The sequence below is a fragment of the Periophthalmus magnuspinnatus genome, chromosome 19, assembly GCF_009829125.3.
Source record: "Periophthalmus magnuspinnatus isolate fPerMag1 chromosome 19, fPerMag1.2.pri, whole genome shotgun sequence".
Classification (NCBI taxonomy): Eukaryota; Metazoa; Chordata; class Actinopteri; order Gobiiformes; family Gobiidae; genus Periophthalmus; species Periophthalmus magnuspinnatus.
Genome location: NC_047144.1, coordinates 12755523 through 12776990, shown reverse-complemented (window position 1 = coordinate 12776990; position 21468 = coordinate 12755523). Strand labels below are relative to the sequence as shown.

The window sequence follows — 21468 nt, the reverse complement described above, 5'->3', positions numbered from 1 at the left end:
GAGCAAAGACTTGGTTAATAATGAAAATCTGTTGTAACGGGTTTTTAAATGTGCGAATGAAGGTAGATAGATCAGAGAGTTGAGAGCGGTGGTTGTTAGCTGTGGTCCAGCTGGAGAGCGTGAGCAGTGGGGTCAAAGACGAGATGAGTTGTACCGGTAGAGGTGAGCTGGGTCGGAAGGTGTGAGGTTCTTACAGGTCGTGGAGAGCTGGGTCGGAGACAGAGGAGCTGAGGGGGGTCCATGGAGCAGGATCTGATGAGGAGTAAAAACATCAAACTTAGAAATGAGTGGTAAGAGACGATCTGGTGCTGAGTGTCAGGTCCTGGCTCCCTTTGTCCTCCTCAGGTGCAGCTTGATTGGCAATTAGTTGCAGGTGTGTGTGGGAGGAGCCCGAGTCTCCGCCCAGCTCCAGGCTCTGACACAGAAGGGAGGGGGAAAACAGCACAAAAACATGAGGCAAACTGGGATCTTGACAAAATCTTAGCCCAAACTCCTACGCCCTTTAGATGGCAAATGGGATGGGAGTGAGGTGGGTTAAGTGTCCTACCCAAACAAACTAACTGAGCTACTGTTGCCTTTATTAAGTAATTAGAGCGCCTCATTCTGTTCTGTTCATATTTGTTAATTCTTTATTCATGCTTTATTAAGACTAATTATGAAAGTGTAGTTATCATAAAGTGATACCTGGAAATATCCTTTTACATCTCCCCAATGATTTAGTTCCCTTTTGCAAACTGTGTTCAATTTTGGTAAGAATAAGAGGCTTGGTCTTTGGCAAAGCTGTATTCTCTTAGTTTCTATTGATGTGAATAGGGTAAAATGATAACTTTGAAACACATTGGTTGAAACAAACTGTTGAAACTGAACAAGGACAATGTAGCACCAATTTTTTTCAAGACATGAAATCAGACAAAACAATGCAATTCTCATAGAGTTTATTATGAGTTGTTGCAAGTGCGTATAACTGATTCTGTAAGCTGTAACTAAATCATGTTTTATGTTAAATCATTGTAGGCAGCTCTTTTGACTTGTTTTCCTGTTATGACTTGAACTTATGCCCAAATATAACCAATAGTTTTTGCTCAATCACTTTCAGTTGTGCAATATCTGTAGTTTCCTTGTTTTATTTTATAAAAGCAGAAGTGTGGAGCAAGAGGCAAACTGATGCAAAATTCCTGATAGAACCAGGTCTAAGGTTAAAATGGAGAGTAGTCATTTGTGACCCATTTACTGCTTTGACAAACACATGATCAGACTGCATGATCAAACTTGTAATGATGCAAACTACATCATTTTGTTGTTTCATTTCAGTGGTCAACTCAAACCCATTTAGAGCTTAGCCAGTACCACATCCAGGCACTTACCCTCAACAGTAATTGAGTAAAAAGGGAATTATTTATTCAAACAATGTGGACTGCCCAGTTCCTTGTCTGGTTGGTCAGTGCAGTAACCCTCAAGACTTGCCTAGTTTTTACACGCGATTCTCTTGTTTATCTAGTCATTCATCTGCCATTTTGTTTAATAGTTTTTTAAGTTTTAACCACCTAGAAAGTCAGGTTTTGGGACCACAACATAGGAAACCTGCTTATGTACGTGCAGTGGTGAAACGTAAAAAGTAAAAGTATTAAAGTATTCTACTCAAGTATAAATTTTAGGTCTCTGTACTTTACTTAAGCACATTTGACAGTGGATGCTTTTTCCTTTTACTTCACTATATTTGAGAGCAGGTATCTGTACTTCTACTCTAAATTTTGTACTGTACTGTACTGAAAAATAAATATATTTTTATTATTGTTTGAGACTTGCTGAAAAGGCCGAGGGGGTTATTTTTTTTGTTTATTTTTTAACACATTCATAATTTGAGCAAACAAAAATATATAAATGAAAACAGCTGGAAAAAATGGCCTATTCAGTTGTTTCTGTTGACCAAAATTCAGCCCAAATCTGTATCAAAATCACTACATTTGAAGCTTCATTAGATCTCAAAATCTGCACCAAATACTTTTATTTTTCACTCTCTAAGTACATTTTGAAACAGGTACTGTAATAGTAAATTTTTTCATGTGATACTTTTACTTTTACTTGAGTATTTTGTTGCTTCAGTATCTGTACTTTTACTTAAGTAACAAAACTGAGTACTTCTTCCACCACAATGTATTTGAAAAACTATTTAAAACTGTAGACCCGCATCTGAAAAATATTGTACTAAAGTTAAATGGATTTGATACAGCAATAAATAAATATCAATAAATATATCTTTGGTCTCATGCCCTAAACAACAACTTTTATCACAGTATCACTACATAGACACAGTATCAGTATTGGGAGCCATGAATCGCATATCATATCATTTGGTTTCCTGTGATTCTCAGGACTAACTCCCAACATTTAAACAGAGATTTGTATCGTTATTCACTTTATTCTGGAAGTTGCCGTGGGCCATGGTTATTTGGGTTGTATTATTTTGTATGGAGCTGCCGATCTTGACAGCAAATAAGTTCTATAGGGATTACAGAGCCGTTTTAAAAGTTCCCAGTGAATCGATTCAGTGCACATAACCACCGAACATTTGGCACAAACCAACTTACTTTATATAATATTTTAGTATCACAACTTTTCCCAAATTCTCCATTGAAAGGAACGGGAAGAGCTACTACAAAGAAAGCGCAGTTTAGTCGCATTTATGGAAAAAGTGCGCCAAATAAGGTCAGTATCAAAGATTTCCCTTATAACCAAAGTAGTAAAATAAAGTAGTATTCTGCACCAGGAGGCCTCTTTTCACCTCCCCTCTCCAAATGTGAAGTGTCAGTCCTGGTCCCTGTGATGTATGAGCTGGACAGCACTGCAGCCTATGTGAAAGTAACCTTATTAGGCCCAGTCAGAGTGTGCTCATTTGCCCTTGATAAAACCACTGAGGAGGAGAGATGTGAAGACAGGACAGGGGAGTTTAGAGGCAGGACTGTGACTCATTGAGATGCCAGGGCTCGTGCCAGTCTCACCCAAAGGTCCATGTGACAGACAGACAGGAGGCTGAGAGGGCTCTGTGTGATCTAAGGGAATTTCAAACAGGTTGATGGGACAAGATGTTGTGTCACAAGATCGTGCAATATAAAAATACCCACATTTCTCAGATGAATTCAGTACTGATGTGTGCAAGGATAGGCTAACTGTTACACACGTAATAAAAGTGTGAATTAGATTTTTTTCTTCAAAGGTCCTATATTACGCAAAATTTACTCTTGTGAGCGTTAAGCCATGTTATATTATTGTTACCTCTTCAGAAACGTACCTGGAGTTGTGCTTTGTTTCATTCACACATGTTTGAGTATTATTATTATTAGTCTATCTACATTTCCAAAGCTCAAAATGCTCTGTTCCACCTTGTGATGTCATGCAGTGGTAGTTTTCAAGTTAGCAGCTTTCTTTTATCTTTAGTTCAGTAGAAATAGGCAGTTCTAGGGATGGAATTCTAGTGAAGGTGTATGGAGTTTAAAAACACAGTAGAGCACTTCCTGTGTCACCACATGACATCACAAGGTGGAACAGAGTGTTTTCGGTTTGAAAGAGGAACATTATAACAGAAAATAGCGTAGTATGGGTCCTTTAAAGGTACAGTATGTAACCTGACTAGACAAAGATCCACCATCTGCTTGTCTCCATGAAGATGCTTTTCTTTGCTTGAAATGTTCCACAATATGGCATTAAACTTATCTATGAAGACAAGCAAGGAACATCACCAGGCTACAGGTCACATCTGTGTGTAGGGGTGAAAAGTTACCAGAAAAGTTACATGTAGTGCACTTTTAAACAAATTTGTGTCTTTAACTTCACATTTAAATCATAAAACGTCAGATGTTCAGTCACATTCCCCCATAGTCAGAATATCATTGATGAATACCTTGTTGAGAGAAGGTGAGAAAAAAAAAAAACATTTCTATGATAACAAAAAGTGTTCCAAATACCAATGATTTCATAACAAACTAATAATGTAACTGAAGAAGGTTATTCAGATGGAGCTTTTGAAAGACAGCGAAAGACCACACCATACTCTCTATTCATTGTAACATTAAATTAGTGTGACTATTCATGGGTTTCAGCTTCCCATTATGCAACATTTGAAGGACTTTTCACCATTGAAAAGATATAATATTTCATTTTTAATTGTTAATCACTATTGCAACTAATCTAATTCCATCATTCTGAAACATGAATCTGTGTCTGGACCTGCATTCTGGGGGTGGTGTGCAGCTGGAGGAGGAGTGGGGGCAGAGCAGGGGGAGTGATGCAGTGGGGGGCTCATTTTTAGGGCATTCAGCAGGATACATGCCCCAGTAATGCCAAATCAGATCATCAGCATCATACAGGCCTGTGCGCATGTGTTTGTGTATAGGGAGCCTTATATTCTATATGAAAGGAAGGAACTCTCAGTATGGACATAGTTGATACGTGGATTCTGAAATCAAAGATTTAATCAAATTGTCTTGACTTTATCTGATCCTGCTAATTGGGAAGTATAATTACAGAATACACACTTCTTAAGTACTTTACAAAGATGTGAGTCTGGTCACTGGTGAATCTCCCTGTTTTCAAATGGACGTGATTGACAGATGGATTAGATCGGGGACACACATGGTCTGTCTGTATCTGGAAAAAATAAAGGAAAAAAATATCACCGGAGGCTGAAAAACATTGCAGATTTCTGCTGAATCAATGAGCAAAGCACTAAATCTGTCAATCTAAGGTGAGGTAAATTTTATTTTATTTGTAAATCATAGGTGACCAGTGAGTTCCTTTGTTCCACATGTGTCATGTGACATGTGTGAAAAAAATAATCTGATCTGACTGCACGATCACGTTTGACCGGGCTTGAGACGCAGGGGAGGTGGACCAGACTGATATCAACCTGGATTTGCCAGGCAAGTAATTCAGTGCTTTTCTGTTTAAAGCTGTATTACCATTTTTCAAACCAATTAGTTTGTAGCTTTCAGAAACCCTTTGGCACATTATTATAATTCACATGGACACAATTTGGAAGCTTTAGAACTTTTTCTTCCCAGTCGAATCAGTGAAACAGGTTGGACCACCAACACTCTGATAAAGTCCTACGGCCTGTTCCTCTGGGTCTGTGATTGAGAAAATAAACAGAATGTCATGTACTTTTCTCAAGGCAAGCTTATTTGTAGACCCCTCTTCAAATACAAAGTTATTCAAAGTGCTTTACAGAACAACAAATGATGTACTACAGTCACTATAAAAACCTTTAAGTCAATAAAATAAAAAAAATCATTAACACTATTTTCTGATCTCTGTTCTAATGCTGTTTCCTCATCACAAACATAGCTGGAGTTGTGTTTTGTTTCATTCACACATGTTTAACACACAAACTCTGTATAGTTAGGGTGACTTCTTCTTTCTGTTCCACCTTGTGATGTCATGTGGTAATACAGGAAGTGCTCCACTGTGTTTTAAACTCCAATTCATGACATCACAAGTTGGAACAGAGCATTGTGAACTTTGGAGATGTAGACAGACTAATAATAAAGGACCGGCCAGTGCAGTTGTAGTGTGTGTCACTGTATCCCACCCAAGCCCCATAGTTACTCACTTTTTTTTCAAACATTTACAAACTTTTCTCACTTTGTTAATATAGCTACGGATTTCTTACCTTGGCCTAGTTGGTTAAAGTACTTTGAAAACAAAACTGAACTAAAAACCCAGAAACCCCAAAGCTTTATTCTGATCGGGTCGTGTTTCATCGATGCTAAATGTGTCTAAAGAAGTTTGTTGCTAAATATTTGAAGCGCCCCACAGTAGCACCTCAGAAATGGGGGCACGCTGCTCTGCTACGAGGAGGAGCTGGAAAGGAGGACATTGTTTTCATCTGCGTTGTGTCAGGGGAGCACCAGTCTGTTCAGATGTACAAGAGATTTATATAGATCTCAGGTTACTGTGCAAATGGTTTAGTGAGGGGTGAAAAAGCCTCATAGTTTTATAAATATAGTGTTTTTGGTAAAAAGCGAAAACAATAATAAAACATGATTCATTTTGGTGTGTATTCATGATAATTGTTTTTTAAATATTCATGGGTTTCAACCATAGACTGTATATATAAATGGACATAGCTAACCTGCTAGCTGCCGCATTTCAAATAGGAAGTGAGTGTGGGTGTGTTTCTGGCTCCAATTCACTTTGTATTGAAAAACTGTCACCCCTCTCTCCATAACTGCTGCTGTCAGGCTCGTCATTTTGGTCTTAAAAAGTTCAAATTAACCTGCTCTACATGATCCTGTTTTGTTTTTTTTGCTATTGTGTCTGTAAATCAAGATATGAACATTAATAACAGACAAATCAGGTGCCTTCTTTCACCAAGGCCACTCCTGCTAGGTTTGATTGACAGTGTTGCTGAACCAGCGGTGCAGTGACGTTACCTTCACTGCCTGGCTCCGGCTCTTTGGTTGCTATGATACTCGCGGTCGGAATTCCAAATACGGAACTTGGCTCCAAATTCGCCCCTATAAGTGCGAGCCTCAATGAGCTTCATTTGACTGGAGCCAAATGGGTGATATCATATTCCCTTAGTCTACTTCTTTATACAGTCTATGGTTTCAACCCATCTCCTGTTTATTGGTGCCATTTTGCTGCAAAAAGAGGTAATTAAAACATTTATTGCAAATCTATCAAAAAGGTTAAAAAGTCATATTCCCCCTCTTCAGTGGAAAATTTTACAATCCATTACGTGTTTTGTGAATTTTTTCAACCTCAACCAAGACATTTACAGGAACTTTTTAGCACAATGACATAATATCGTCCTATATTTGTATATATTATTACGTCATGTCACTCTCCCCCACTGTTATGTGATCCATGATAACTGTTGTGATCCAAGAGTAAATTCCCCAAAACATGTAGAATAGGATTTGCATTTGGGCCAGAAAATACAGACAACAGAGAGTCTGAATCCCTGTTTGTCACTCCTGTTAAAATAAAGGTTAAATAACACTTGTAACATCTAACTTACTTTGTTTATCCTTGAGGGGGAATTCTTTTAGACATGCAATTTCCGGTACAAGTACACACAAGGACACAAGGTTAAAGATACAATTTCAAATGTACAAAAAAAACCCAACTTAAACTACAAGCCTATAATAAAATGTATGTGTAAAAAACTTAACTTGAAGTCAACTATAAACACCCTGAGTCCATTTCTTGCTACTACTTGCTACTTTCTTGCTATTTTTATAATTGTGAAATAGGGCCACTGCAATGTCTGAAATCCTCACTTCTCATGTTGTTAGTTTTGAGGTTTCAAGTAAGTTTTTGTCTCATTTTTCAGAATTTTCTTATAACATACAAGACAAGGCAAGTTTATTTGTACAGCACAATTCGTACACAAAGTAATTCAAAGTGCTTTACAGAATAAGAAAGACACATAGCGATACATAATAGTTTTGAGAACTTTTGCCACGCCCCCTTTTTAGTCAACTACTCAATTGGCAGGACATGTCTTTAGTCAACCAAGAATTTCTATAGTCGACTACAGCTCTAGATTATATGAGATTACATAATATAAATGACATATAGTGGATTGAAAAAACGATATCTTGAATGTTGCAGAGTCAGGGGAACGAACATAACAATGACACTGGGAGGATAGTGAGTCAGCAAAACGCCAACCTCCTTTCCATCTCCTCTTCTTCACTTCTTCAACACTTGACAATGTGTTGCCTCTCCTCGTAATGGACGAACTATATTTATCCCTGCACAGCTCATTGACTTGGCCACAGAGAATCTATGGCTGGAAAGAGCAGTATTCTGGGCCGACAGCCGAGATAAGCCCACAATATACTGTACGTGGGAATACATTAACGACTATTTGACATTACAGAGAAGGCCTGATGTCATTAGCTGGGTTTATCTTAGCTTGATGTTGTTGTTGTTCTATTTGGCTGTTTTCACACTTGTCCTGGTTTGATCCCTGTAGACTTGGTTTGATCTTGTCCTGGGTTAGTCATCAGGTTTCGTTTTGGGTAAGGTTGAGTGATACATTTTTATATTGAGGGGCTGTTGGTTTAACGTTTAACTTCTAACTTCAAATAATCTGTTCTATAATTGTATGTATAGAGAGTGTGTTGTGTGTATAGTGTGCATGTTGTTGTGTTATATTTGCTTTTGTCCTGTAGTTTTACATTTGACGAGGGACTGAAGATGGAAATCAGTCACAGGTTATAATCTTTACATATTTACACTTTAAAACCATTAAAACAAATCGAAATAGCTTTTGTTTGTACAATTTACCACAAAAATAGACACTTTTTTCTTCAAAGTCTGAACTCTGCTCCACATGCTTTTACTCACACAGAATTGGCTGTAGATCCCCTGCGTAAAAAGACTAAAACTGATCATTGTTGACGATTTAAAATTAGTTTGATTATCTGTCCTGTCTTATATGTACAAATTTTACAAAATGGGTGATATGCGGTGCTGTAAATAAATTATTTCTATGCAGGACAAGTACCTCAAACATGATAAATCCATTTGGATAAAAGGCAAAACAACTGAAAACTCAGATGGCTGCTTTTTGAAACCTCTTGTCACTGTGCAATAGGCCCTTTTCACGGAGCTTCCCGCACCATTCATTCTCAGTGAAGATTTTGCAGTGTCTTACTATAATAAAACAATATTGTAAGCACTTAACTGGAATAAACTTTTGTGTTCATAAAAGTAGGTATTTGTGTCTCAAAGCTACTGCTAATCCTAATCTAAATCTTAAAGTAGAAGACAAAACAACTTTATGAAAATGCATCTAATGACAAGTCACCATTTTGACATCACTAAGTAATTTAAATTTCAGTTAGCATTAGCTTCAAAACACAGATACGTTAACACAGAAGCTTCAACTATTGAAGTATTTACTCGGCTGTTTTCCAATACACAATGAAGGGAGTGGGAAATGTGGCTCTGTACTTTTTCAGAGAACTGGAGCTAGCCAGGCAGCTTCATGATATGGGCCTATAGTAATAGAGTTTCTACATACTCTAATGATACAGAGTTTTCTACATACTCAAATGCCATAGGCCTACAGTATTTATTCAATCTAGTTACACTCAAGCTATGGTGAACGTGTGGTGAACCTTATTGAAGCCATAGCTGCCCTCGCTGCACATCCTCAATCACATATTTCAGCAATGCACATTCCTATATATGTTTACTCTCTACCTCTTTAAATTGGGTCTTTTAAAGAGGTCACGGCGCAGGTCAATGCTTTGTAGCAATATGGAAAAAGTCCAGGAGTATTAGTAATGATGAATGAAAATTTCCAATAGTCAGTATGAAAATGAAAATGAGTCTATCACTGAAGCCCACACAGTTGCTGCAATATGTGTCAACTATACAACCTCATGGAAAAATAGGCTTAATGTGTATAGTAACCTTACAACTTAAAGGGCCCATATACTACATATATACACACTATTTTCTGATCTATAATGAAACAAAACACAACTCTGGGTATGTTTTTGATGAGGTAACACTATTCTAACATGGCTAAAACCTCACAAGACTCAATTTTACATAATATAGGAGCTTTAAATCTTAGACATATTTGGTCACAGCTGTTGTGTAGCAACTGTTAAGTGTCAAGAAGACGAGACATATTTATTAATATTACACTGATGCAATGTGATTTCACCTCATTGCAGCATCTGTGTTGTTGAAAATCAGTTCCACGTATAAATATAAAACATGAAACAGCAACGCTACATCAATCACCTAATTTTGACCTTGGATGGTTTATTTCTAGATTCAATTATATTCATTCATGGTGTATTTCTTTATAAATTTCCTTCATCTATCTTCAAGGGCTGTACAATTGATCCAGTTATTGTAAACTATCAATCGATGAACAGTTTGGGGCTTTTTAACTGAGAAATTCATAGCCACAGTCAGACTTTGGAGGACAAAACTTCACTACGTTTTTGTGTTAATGATAAAAAGCTCATATCTATCTACATATCTACATCTTTTATCATGACAATATGCAGACCTCTTGTGACATAAAACCTAAAATAGACTACATGGAACCTCCTTTTGCCCCAGATTTCACACTCTATCCCACAACTTGACAAGTAGGACTACTCTCCGTTACACATCAGAGCTGCTACTTCCCTTGAGTCTTTTTAATCGCTATTGAAAACACACTTCTTTTTGACAGCAGCTTTTAATTCAAGTTGATTTTTCATAGTCCAGTGAGATTCATCTGGTTTTACGATAATTTATTTTAACAGATTATTTTTTCAGACCAAGGTTTAGTTTGTTTTCATACTGACTGTTTCGACTCTCACTAGGTTTTGGCACTTTTTTTGTAGCTATTGAGGCAGGACAACTGCGCCATCTGGAGTCCGACTTCTTTAGGACAATGTCCCAGGTGTGTGAGAGTAAAAAAGCCCCCTTGTCCCAGTTTAAAGCCCTGCCCCATAACCTGCTTAAATTATTTTTTTAGCCTGTATAGACCACATAATGCAATTGAAAAGTCAGCTAGCCCCATTGACAGCTACTGATTTTCATGCTTTGTCTTTTCTCTTGAATGTTCCAGGTCTCTTGAGTAGCGCTAAATTCACCGGCTCATCCCAAAACTACAGTACTCTGCTGCTAGAAGAAGACCTCTTGTTCGTCGGAGGCAGAGGAGCTGTTTACGCCCTCAACCCCTCGAATATCTCCGCACCTGCAAATTTCACTGTGAGTCTTTCATTTTAATTGCAAAAACTATTTCACATGTTTCCCAAAGTGGTAAAAAAAAGGAGGACACCCTAATTATAGCCTCGAGCAGATTGAGCAAATCCCATTGTGTTCTCAATTTTACGGATTGGATTAAAAGTAAACCAGGAGCTTTTCGTAGTGGATTTTGTCAGTGACATTTTGCCGCATCTCCCTCAGGTTTTGTAAAGGTTAGAAATATATATTAATACTTTTTTAAACTATTTATGACATGTTTCGATGACTAAATGAGGAGTTTAGTTTTGTCTGATTTCAACCTTTAAAAGTAGTTTTTCATCAAATACAGAGCATTAATTATAATTTTTTCAAACTCAAAAATAACTTCTGTGATTCAATGATGTAATACAAAAATGTGTAATACCTATTGATTGTGGTATACATTACATACTTTTTAATTAGACTTAGGGGAGACCCAGGACACGCTAGAGCACATGTGTCAAACTCAAGGCCCGTGGGCCAAATGTGTCCCGCCATGTCATTTTATGTGGCCCATAAAAGGATAAATTAAAAAGTAGGTCTTAGAATATCAGTTTATCAGGAGATACACAGTTACACAGCTATTTTTTTCATATCTCTGCAAATCCATGTAACTTGAATAAGTAATAAATAAAGAAACAGTTAATTTACAAGATTAAAAAGTAGTTGCATTTATTTTACATTACATTTGGTTACATTTAGTTACATTTATACGTCTTACAGTTACATCTGGCCCTTTGAAAGTAATCATTTTGTTGATGTGGCCCTTTGTGAGAATGAGTTTGGCACCCTTGCGCTAGAGTGTCTATGTTTCTCGGGTGGCCTGGGAACGCCTTGGGGTCCCACCAGAAGAGCTAGAGGAAGTGTCTGGGGTGTGGGAAGTCGGTGAGTCTTAAACTGTTGCCTTTTAAAAAGACCCGGCCCTAGATAAGCGGAAGACGATAGATGAATGGTAGATAACCACTGCCACCTGTTTGTCTCCATGAAGATGTTATTGCTTTGTCAGAAAAATTCCACAATATGGCATTAGACATATCAATCCTCCATTTATTGAATTACAGAGGTTTTTTTTGTTTTTTTAGCTAAACTTGTATTCTTAAAGTCTTACCCATCTCTCCATAGACCTGACCTCTAACTTGGCCTGGTAGCGTCACCTGCTTGTGCTCTTGAAGATAGATAACTTTAATGCCATACTGTGAAACATTCCAGGCAAAGCAGTACCATCTGTATGGAGACAAACAATATGCGTACTCTCCACTAGAAAAGATACTCTAATCTAACAAAACAATACTAAAATACCTTTAAAATATGATCTTTTTGCTAACCATTTCATGCCATTTTATGTCATCGCCGCATCAGTGTGATCATTGTTGTTATTCACATTGTTTGCAGATCGACTGGGAGGCTTCGTCAGAGCAGAAGAAACAGTGTCAAAGCAAAGGAAGGAACAATAAGGTACAACACAGTGAAAATCATTACAGAAAGAAAACAGCAGATCCCATTTCCCGGTTAGTCCATTCTTCATTGTGTAATAGGAGTTTTAGCTGTACATAATAGCCATTGTAGATGCATTGGAACTGTCCAGATTTTGTGCTTGATTAGCCGAGTGCAGAAAGAACCAGTTGTGTTGCTTTTTCCCCGCAGACTGAATGCTACAATCACATACGATTTCTCCAACGCTACAACGAGACCCACCTGTACATCTGTGGGACAAACGCCTTCAGGCCCCTTTGTGCATATATAGTAAGAGCAATCACTATGCTGGCTACATACGGTGCATGTCGTAGTATTGAGGTATAATCATTACCTTTATAACGCTTCTTGTAGGACGCAGAGAGGTTCAATTTCTCCGCGGGATTTGAAGAAGGCCGAGACCGGTGCCCCTACGACCCTGCTAAAGGATATACGGGCCTGCTTGTAGGTACGCTGGGTGCAATTTACATTTCAGTTGACCTTCAAATGACAATGTAATGTTGACAGGTAATATACGTGTTTTGATTCAGTTTTTAATACAGTCTGGATTCACCTTGGATGCCCGTCATATGAAAGGTTTATTTTCTATACCGTAATTTCTCGTGTTCTTTCATGTCATTGTTTGATTACCGTACACCATCTCACTCTGATAGATAAAGTCAGAAATGACAGATTGAAATGAGGGGGGGGGGGGGGGTGTACACAGAGGAGGTGAATGTGATAGTGAATATGCAGGTATTATTGTCTTTGATGGAGACACGTGTAAGATTACAGTGTTGCAGACATAGACTGTATATAAAACATCAACAAGTAGAGCAAGTGGAATAAAAAAAGTATTATGTACAATAAGTGGCTATGGATCTGTTTATGTGGATAAGAAGATCACGCAGAAGATGTATACAGAGGAATTAATGGGAATCAAATGAAAAATGCTACTTTAATGGCTGCTATTGGCAAATCACAAAAAGGTGCTATAATTTAGGCAATATAACCTGCTCATCCTGTAGTTTAGACCTCTACAAACCTGGTCTTAAATGCATATGGTTCTTATATTAGTTTAACATTTAATATTTCTGTTATTTCTAAGTGCGAGTACTGGTAATGCTCCAGGATCTGTTTCAAATGTGCACGGTGAAGTGAATCTTAATTTTCAAACTCAAACAGCAAATCTAATCTGTATTATTGTGAGTAACAATACAATTAGCTATTTTGCCCTGCTCTATTGATTATTTTTATGATTTAGGCTTAGACTCAGGCAAGGCAAGTTTATTTGTAGAGCACAATTTGTACACAACAAAGTGCTTTACAGAATAAGAAAGACATTCAAATCACAAACACATCAAAACATACATAATCATCAGAAAATTATCATCAAAAGAGAGGAGCGCAGAATAAAAACATTTCAATCATATGCACAGCTAAACAGAACAGTTTTGAGCCTGGATTTAAACATTGTCAAAGTAAAGGCCTGTCTCACATCTTCAGGACTTTAGACATTAGCTCACACCTTACAACATAATACAATAACAAAGAGCAGAAATATTAATGGTAATAAGTAATCCAGAATAAGTAGTAAAAATAGCAAGAGAATGGTGTCAAATAAGGCACAATCATACTGTTTATGTAGTAAAGTAAAAATATAGTAGCTCTGATCCAAAGGTTGGCGGTTCAAATCTCGCTCTTGACATAAAACATCATCGGCTGAGCACTCACATCCAAAGATCCACAGGTTGGCGGTGTAATTCTAGCTTCCACAGATGAATGTTGTTGTTGTGTCCTTGAGCAAAACACTTAACCCACCTCGCCTTCAGTGTGTGTGTACACTTGTGTATGAATGTGTGTGTGAATAGGTGAGTGGTTCCTTGGTGTAAAATGCTTTAAGTGCCTCGAAGGTGGAAAACCGCCATATAAAAATGTGACCGTTTACCATTTAATGTGTCTTCCTTGTTGTTGTTATCAGATGGGGAGATGTTCACAGCCTCTCAGTACGAGTTTCGCAGCTCTCCCGACGTACGCAGGAATTTCCCCTTCCCCACCCTCAGGACAGAGGAAGCCCCCACCAGGTGGCTGCTGGGTGAGTGCAACTATGGCAACAACAACAATCACCGCATAGTAGCTAAAGAAAGCCAGTATACAGTCTCTCCATGGGTTTAAGAATGATGAAAAATTAGGACCATGGCCATAGCGATTTATTTTTAGACAATATATTATTTCTTAAAAAGTCCTTAAAATGTTGTGTATAACGGGAAACTGAAACCTACGAAAACCTTGAAAATGAAATCAGCAAACAAAACAGGGCACATTTAGAGTACACATTTAGCCAAAAATATGTGATTTTTTTCCATTTTTGATCATTTTCTTTATCCTATTATAAAATATTTAATTCATCCAAGGCCGTCCACTCAAAACTGTGATTCATACATTTAAAGCTTCATGTAGGACAAGTAAAATACCAACTCTCAGTCTCCTTGCCCCTCTACCTATTTCTCTCCTTCTCTCTCTCTCTAAACCTCCCCCTACGCCTCCACTCTCTCATTGTCTCTTTATCCTTACCTGTCATTTTCTCTCTCTTTATCCTCCCCTCACTCCCTTCTCTCCCCTCTCTCTCTCCCCTCTCTCACTGTCTCTTTATCCTTACCTGTCATTTTCTTTCCTTATCCTTCCCCCCTCTCTCTCCCTCTTACTGTCTCTTTATCCTTACCTGTCTCCCCCTCTCTCTTTCCTGTCTTTCTCTCCCCTCCCTTTCACTGTCTCCTTACCCCTCCCTCACCCCCTTCTCTCTCCCTTTCACTCTCTTTTTATCCTTACCTGCCCTACCCCTCCCCTCCTTTTCTCTCTCTCTCTCTCCTGTCTTTCTCTCCCCTCTCTCTCACTGTCTCTTTGTCTTTACCTGACATTTTGTGTCTCTCCTTATCCCCCCTCCCTCACCCCCTTCTCTCTCCCTTTCACTCTCTCTTTATCCTTACCTGCCCTACCCCTCCCCTCCTTTTCTCTCTCTCTCTCTCTCCCATCTTTCTCTCCCCTCTCTCACTGTCTCTTTGTCCTTACCGGTCATTTTATGTCTCTCCTTATCCCCCCCTCGCTCACCTCCGTTTCACTGTCTCTTTATCCTTATCTGTCCTCCCCCTCTCTCTCTCTCTTTCTCTCACTGTCTCTTTATTATTACCTGTCATTTTCTCTCAATCCTTATCTTCCTCCTCTCCCCCTTCTCTCTCTCCCCCCTCTCTTTCTCACTGTCTCTTTATCTTTACCTCCCATTTTCTGTCTCTCCTTATCCCCCACTTCTCTCTCTCTCTCTCTCTCTCTCTCTCTACCCCCTCCCTTCCTCCTCCTCTCTCTTCTCCCTCCCTTTCTCCCTCCCTCCTTCTCTCTCTGATGACATCTAACTTGAGGTCTTCTGACAGTCCAAGTCCTGCCAAATGCCTCAAAAACTCTCTGCAGATTTATGATCATTTGTAAGTTGCCACGTCACCAGTTGTCTTTTTGCATTTCTTACCACTCTTACTACTGTATTTCTTACTCTATCCAATTTTAAAATGTGGTATTCATCCAAGGCCATCCAATCAAAACTGTGATTCATACACTTAGAAAATAGGGCACCTCATAGGCCTCAAATCCAGTTAAACATATTTAACCATCACAGAAATGTATAGCTTCACTTCACTTCCCTCAGGGCCCTCGTCACAGGCCTTGAACCTGTCTGTGACCGCCCTAACAGAGGTTTCAGCCCCAACAGCACCAACTAATCTGAAACTTGCTGTGCTCAATGTTAGATCTTTATGTAACAAGTCCTTTTTAATTAATGATTTTATTTCTTCTTTTAATCTTGATTTTATGTTTTTAACCGAAACATGGCTCGACAAAAAACAGGTAATGCAATTCTAGTCGAATCAACTCCACCCAACTTCAAATTTGAATCTGAAACACGAGTAAACAAAAAAGGTGGAGGTGTGTGTGCATTTTTTAGAGATAATTTAGTTACTCACAGATTATCATTTGGGGTGTTTTCATCTTTTGAGTATGTTTCATTTAAAATGGAGCTAAAACAATCCCCCTCCATACTCTACTTAGTCATATACAAACCTCCTCAGCACTGTCTGAGTTTTATTGATGATTTTACTGAGATGCTTTCAGTCATATGCACAGACTTTGATGGTTTAGTCATTACAGGTGATTTTAATGTACATGTGGATAATGTGTTTGACAGAAACGCTAAAGAGCTCAGTTCTGTCCTTGAAACCTTTGGTCTGACTCAGCATGTCAGCGAGCCCACCCACAACAGAGGACACACTCTGGACCTGCTCATTACAAAAGGACTAAATATTTCAAATGTCAATGTGGTGGACGTTGCTCTGTCTGATCATTTCTGTGTCTTCTTTAACCTGTCTGTTATTCCCAAACCAGCGGCTGGTCCTGCAGTTGTTCGAAGGAGACACATAAATGATAAAACAGGTGCACTGTTCATGGAAATGATACACTTTGAAAACGCCTCATGTTCTGATGTTGATGATTTGTTGAACTCTGTGACTTCGAGTGTTTTAAATGTTCTGGACACCATTGCCCCGATGAAGGTTAAAATGGTTAAAGATAAGCAGAAAGCTCCACGGAGGAATGATGACTCGGTCAGGGCACAGAAAAGAGAGTGCCGGAGGGTCGAGCGGGAATGGCGCAAGTCAAAGCTCCAGGTTTATTATGAGATTTACAGAGAAAAGATGTATATGTACAACCACACTTTATGTAGAACAAGGCAAAGGTATTTTTCTGACATTATTGGAAGTTGTAGTAACAACTCTCATGTCCTGTTTGCAACAGTAAACAGATTAACAAACCCTCCAGCTCCGCTGCCGTTAGAACTAATTTCCTCATCTAAGTGCAATGAGTTTGCATTGTTCTTTAATGACAAGGTTCAGAGCATTAAAAATGCCATCAATTCCATGACGCAAATAACAACCCTGCACCCACCTAGACACTTAGAGCTGACTCACTTTGCACCTGTAACTGACAAAACTGTCCAAGAGATTGTCACCAGTCTGAGTTCATCTACATGCTGCCTCGACGTGTTACCCACTAAATTTCTAAAGTCTGTGCTAAACAGTTTGCTGTCACCACTCACTCACATAGTTAATATGTCACTTCAATCTGGAACTTTCCCAAGAGCTTTGAAAACTGCGGTTATCAAGCCTCTCCTAAAGAAGAGCAGTCTTGATGCCACAATGTTGAACAATTACCGACCAATCTCTAATCTGCCGTTTCTAGGCAAAGTCCCTGAAAAAGTTGTTTACCAACAACTTATTAACTTCCTCGACATGAACAACTCCTTTGATGTTTTACAGTCAGGTTTTAGACCCCACCACAGCACTGAGACTGCTCTTATCAAGGTGACAAATGTCCGCCTGAACACTGATGCAGGCAAAGTCTCAGTCTTGATCCTGTTAGATCTGAGTGCTGCCTTTGACACTGTGGATCATGGGATTCTCTTACAGAGACTAGAGGACTGGGTGAGCATCTCTGGTACGGCACTAAAATGGTTCAAGTCCTATCTAGAAAACAGGGAGTACTTTGTTGAAATTGGAAAGTGTGTCTTGGATAAGGTGTCCCTGACCTGTGGGGTGCCCCAGGGGTCAATCCTGGGACCCCTGCTGTTCAATCTCTACATGCTGCCGTTAGGCCAGTTAATACGCAGCAACAATGTGTCTTACCACAACTATGCAGATGACACTCAGATCTATGTCTCACTTGCAGCAGGTGAATATGGACCATTGGATTGACTCTGCCACTGCATCCAACAGATCAGTGTGTGGATGCAAAACAACTTTCTCAGACAAGACTGAAGTTATCACCTTTGGCCCACAGAAACATAGAGAAACTGTCAGCAGTTACCTCCAGTCTCTTTCTCTAAAACCTTCAAATCAGGCTAGAAATCTAGGGGAAATAATGGACTCAGATTTGAACTTTAACAGACACATCAAATCAATAACATCTGCAGCTTTTAACCACCTAAAAAACATTGCAAAAATCAAAGGTATACTGTCAAAGCCAGACTTAGAGAGACTTATCCATGCATTTGTCTCCAGTTGGTTAGACTACTGTAACGCCCTGCTCACTGGCCTCTCCGAACGTGCGTTAACACAGCTGCAGTACATCCAGAATGCTGCTGCTCGGGTCCTGACTAGAACCAGGAAGTATGAGCACATAAGTCCTGTGCTCAGGTCTCTGCACTGGCTTCCTGTAGCTCAAAGAATAGACTTTAAAGCAGCTGTGCTTGTGTATAAGTCTCTCCATGGCCTAGGTCCAAAGAACATCTCCGACATGTTAGTGCCATATGAACCACCACTCTGAGGAATTCAGGGACCGGCCTCCTGCTGGTGCCCAGAGTCAGGACTAAACATGGGGAATCAGCGTTTCAGTTTTATGCAGCTAAAACTTGGAACAGTCTTCCTGAAGTTGTGAGACAGGCCTCTACTTTGACAATATTTAAATCCAGGCTCAAAACGGTTCTGTTCAGCTGTGCATACGACTGAAAGGGTTTTATTCTGCACTCTTCTGTTTTAATGTTAATTTTAAGATGATTATTTGTGATTATTTATGTTTTTATTCGTGTGATTTTAATGTCTTTCTTATTCTGTAAAGCACTTTGAATTACTTTGTGAATGAATTGTGCTATACAAATAAACTTGCCTTGCCTATACAGTATTTAAAGAGCTGTATCTGGTTTATTTCATGTAAAGTAAAATGTGTTATTTCCCCAGTAACAATAACATGTAAAAGCAGATCTCAGGGTCAAAAAGGCGACAGTAGCCCAGTTGGTCCAAAGGTTTCAGTGCCTTGAAGGTGGAAAATATAGCACTATATAAAAATGTGACTAAAATTATGAACTTGAAACCTGGAAGTAACAGTGGTGCGCTGTTAGCAGGCTAGTTTATGTTAGCCATGGCTCTTCTTTGTACACTGAGGATTGAGTTGAGACCACTGCTAACAATTTAAAATAATGAATTCTGTTTTTTATCAATTTAAGATGTAGGATGTAGCCCCTATTATAAACTATACGTTGCGTTCACATCCCTTTATCCTAGCTTGATACTCGCACATTTGCACTTGTTTGTAACCCCTAACCTAAGTTTTTTATGCGCTTGTACTAATAAGAACATCATTACAATCGCTTCTGTGAACATTATGAACTTCAAGGCTAAAGTGTTGAATAAAATGTTATAAAAAGAAACTTATCACAGTTCACACAGCCTTTCTTAGAGTCGTTGTTCCGTTTCCAAGGAGACACTTTTCTCAGATGCTGAAAGCTGGTAGTTTGGACACGTTTTCCATCGAGTGTGTTTATTTGTGTGCTTGTGTGTTTTTGTTCGTGCAGAGGCAGACTTTGTGGGCTCAGTGCTGCTGAAGGAGAGCATTAACAGCTCCATTGGAGACGACGACAAAATCTACTTTTTTTTCACCGAGCGAAGCCAGGAGCAAGCGGTGTACCCCAGTCAGACCAAAGTGTCCAGAGTGGCCCGTGTTTGCAAGGTCAGAGAATGCATACACTGGTGTTTTTATAATCAACGGTGATCTGTCTGTTTAACTATGAATGCTGGACCTTTATATCGCCCATTACAGCTGTTTAATGAGTTAGCTCTCAAAGGACACAGAGGTTGAAGCGTGGGTAGCATTCTTTTTAGTTGTACAATACAATACATCCACTTTGGCTAGTTAAAATGCAACCTGCTTGTCGCCATGGAGATGTTGTTGCTTTACCTGTTATGTCTGTGTAATCCCCCAGCCGTCCAGGGTGCATCCATAGTAAAATCCAAAAGTAAAATCTGTCAATTGGACAAAATGTTGTTCACTCCTACAACTTTTTGTCCAGTTGATTTTACTTTTTCTTTTACTATACCTGTCATGTTCCACAATATGGCATTTAACATATATATCTTGTATTACAGCTGTTTTTACTGCTGTTTTAACTGTGAGCAGGGTCCCAACTCCACAGATCTGACCTGTAATTTGGCCTGGTGGTGTTACCTGCTTGTCTCCATGGCGATACGTTAATTGTCATATCGTGGAACATTCTAGACAAAGTTATAATAACATGTTGAAGAAAAGCTGGTGTTCGACCAGAAAAATTGTGTTTTATGTGTTTTAATTATGTGTTAGCACATAAAGGGACATTCACCACATAAAAATTGGGACTAAACACAGAAATATGACAGATCAAGGCTAAACCAAGATTAGAACAGGACTAAACCAAGTCTACATCAGGACTACAGTTTTAAACAAAATAATGGAGAGTGTGAATGCACCCTTAGATATGATAAATATGAGAATAAATGGTTGTTTCCATCTAAGGCCTGTAGATGCTTGAGTAGGCTCCAGTCACCCCCAGTATAGTTGGTTGTGTTTTTTTTCTGTTCCTAGGCAGATTACACACACGTCAGTCTCTCTCTGTCTCTCACCCTCTCTCACTTTCTCTCTCTCTCTCTCCTGTTATTACAATCTCTCCAATCTCTCACTCATCATCCACCTCTTTTTCCCATGGCCCTCATTTCAGTTGCAATCAGCATCTTAGGTCTCGACAGCCTGGCAAAGGAACTGATTTTTTTTTTTTTTTTTTTAAATCTGCCCTGTAAATATTTTCAGTGTCAGATTTATGTGATGTATATTTTATGCCAGATGCCCTTCCAGATACAGTAACAATGTTGTAGTATTTTCCCACTAATTTAAACGTTTGAATTCCACAAAATACTTTGTTTTTACTTTATTAACTATTAAAAATTGATGAAATTTCCACATTTCTCAAAGCGATAACATCTCCATAGAGACAAGTAGGCGGCGGACCCCTCTCCGGAAAAGTTACAGTGTACCTTTAAAAGCAGAGGTTTGCAAATAAAGAGTAAATCTATGTGGCGTATAGGTTATAATGATTTCATGTCAACCCTAAAAATTTAAAAATATAAATTATAAATATTTCCAAACTTTCGCTGGGTCACAAAATTATGAGGAGAACGATGAATATGATGTTTTAAACTGGGAGAGTTGCGTCACGATGGCCATCTGGTTCACGGTGGTTGAGGATTTGAACGTAAATTTAAGGGTTGTAGAAAAAATGTCATAGCACATGCCATCGGTGCACGTCATCGTTTGATTTAGCCTGGTTTTTCTCCTCGTCCAAAATAAGCTTTCGAAAATAAGGTCTGCTGCGATCAGAGTGGAGAGTAATAAGTCAATGTGAAGTAGGCCACAGCCGCTGTATGTATG

At 38.8% G+C, this 21468-nt stretch overlaps 1 protein-coding gene across 1 annotated transcript in view; it reads left to right on the top strand.

The window, feature by feature from the left end:
• The window catches only part of sema4gb (sema domain, immunoglobulin domain (Ig), transmembrane domain (TM) and short cytoplasmic domain, (semaphorin) 4Gb), an 82831-nt gene that overhangs the window by 33549 nt on the left and 27814 nt on the right, over positions 1-21468 (top strand). Inside the window, exons 3-8 of the mRNA XM_033985265.2 lie at positions 10592-10734; positions 12142-12204; positions 12394-12492; positions 12577-12670; positions 14183-14296; positions 19586-19740. Of these exons, the coding sequence (XP_033841156.1) occupies positions 10592-10734; positions 12142-12204; positions 12394-12492; positions 12577-12670; positions 14183-14296; positions 19586-19740 (668 nt within the window). The remainder of the gene's footprint in view (positions 1-10591; positions 10735-12141; positions 12205-12393; positions 12493-12576; positions 12671-14182; positions 14297-19585; positions 19741-21468) is intronic.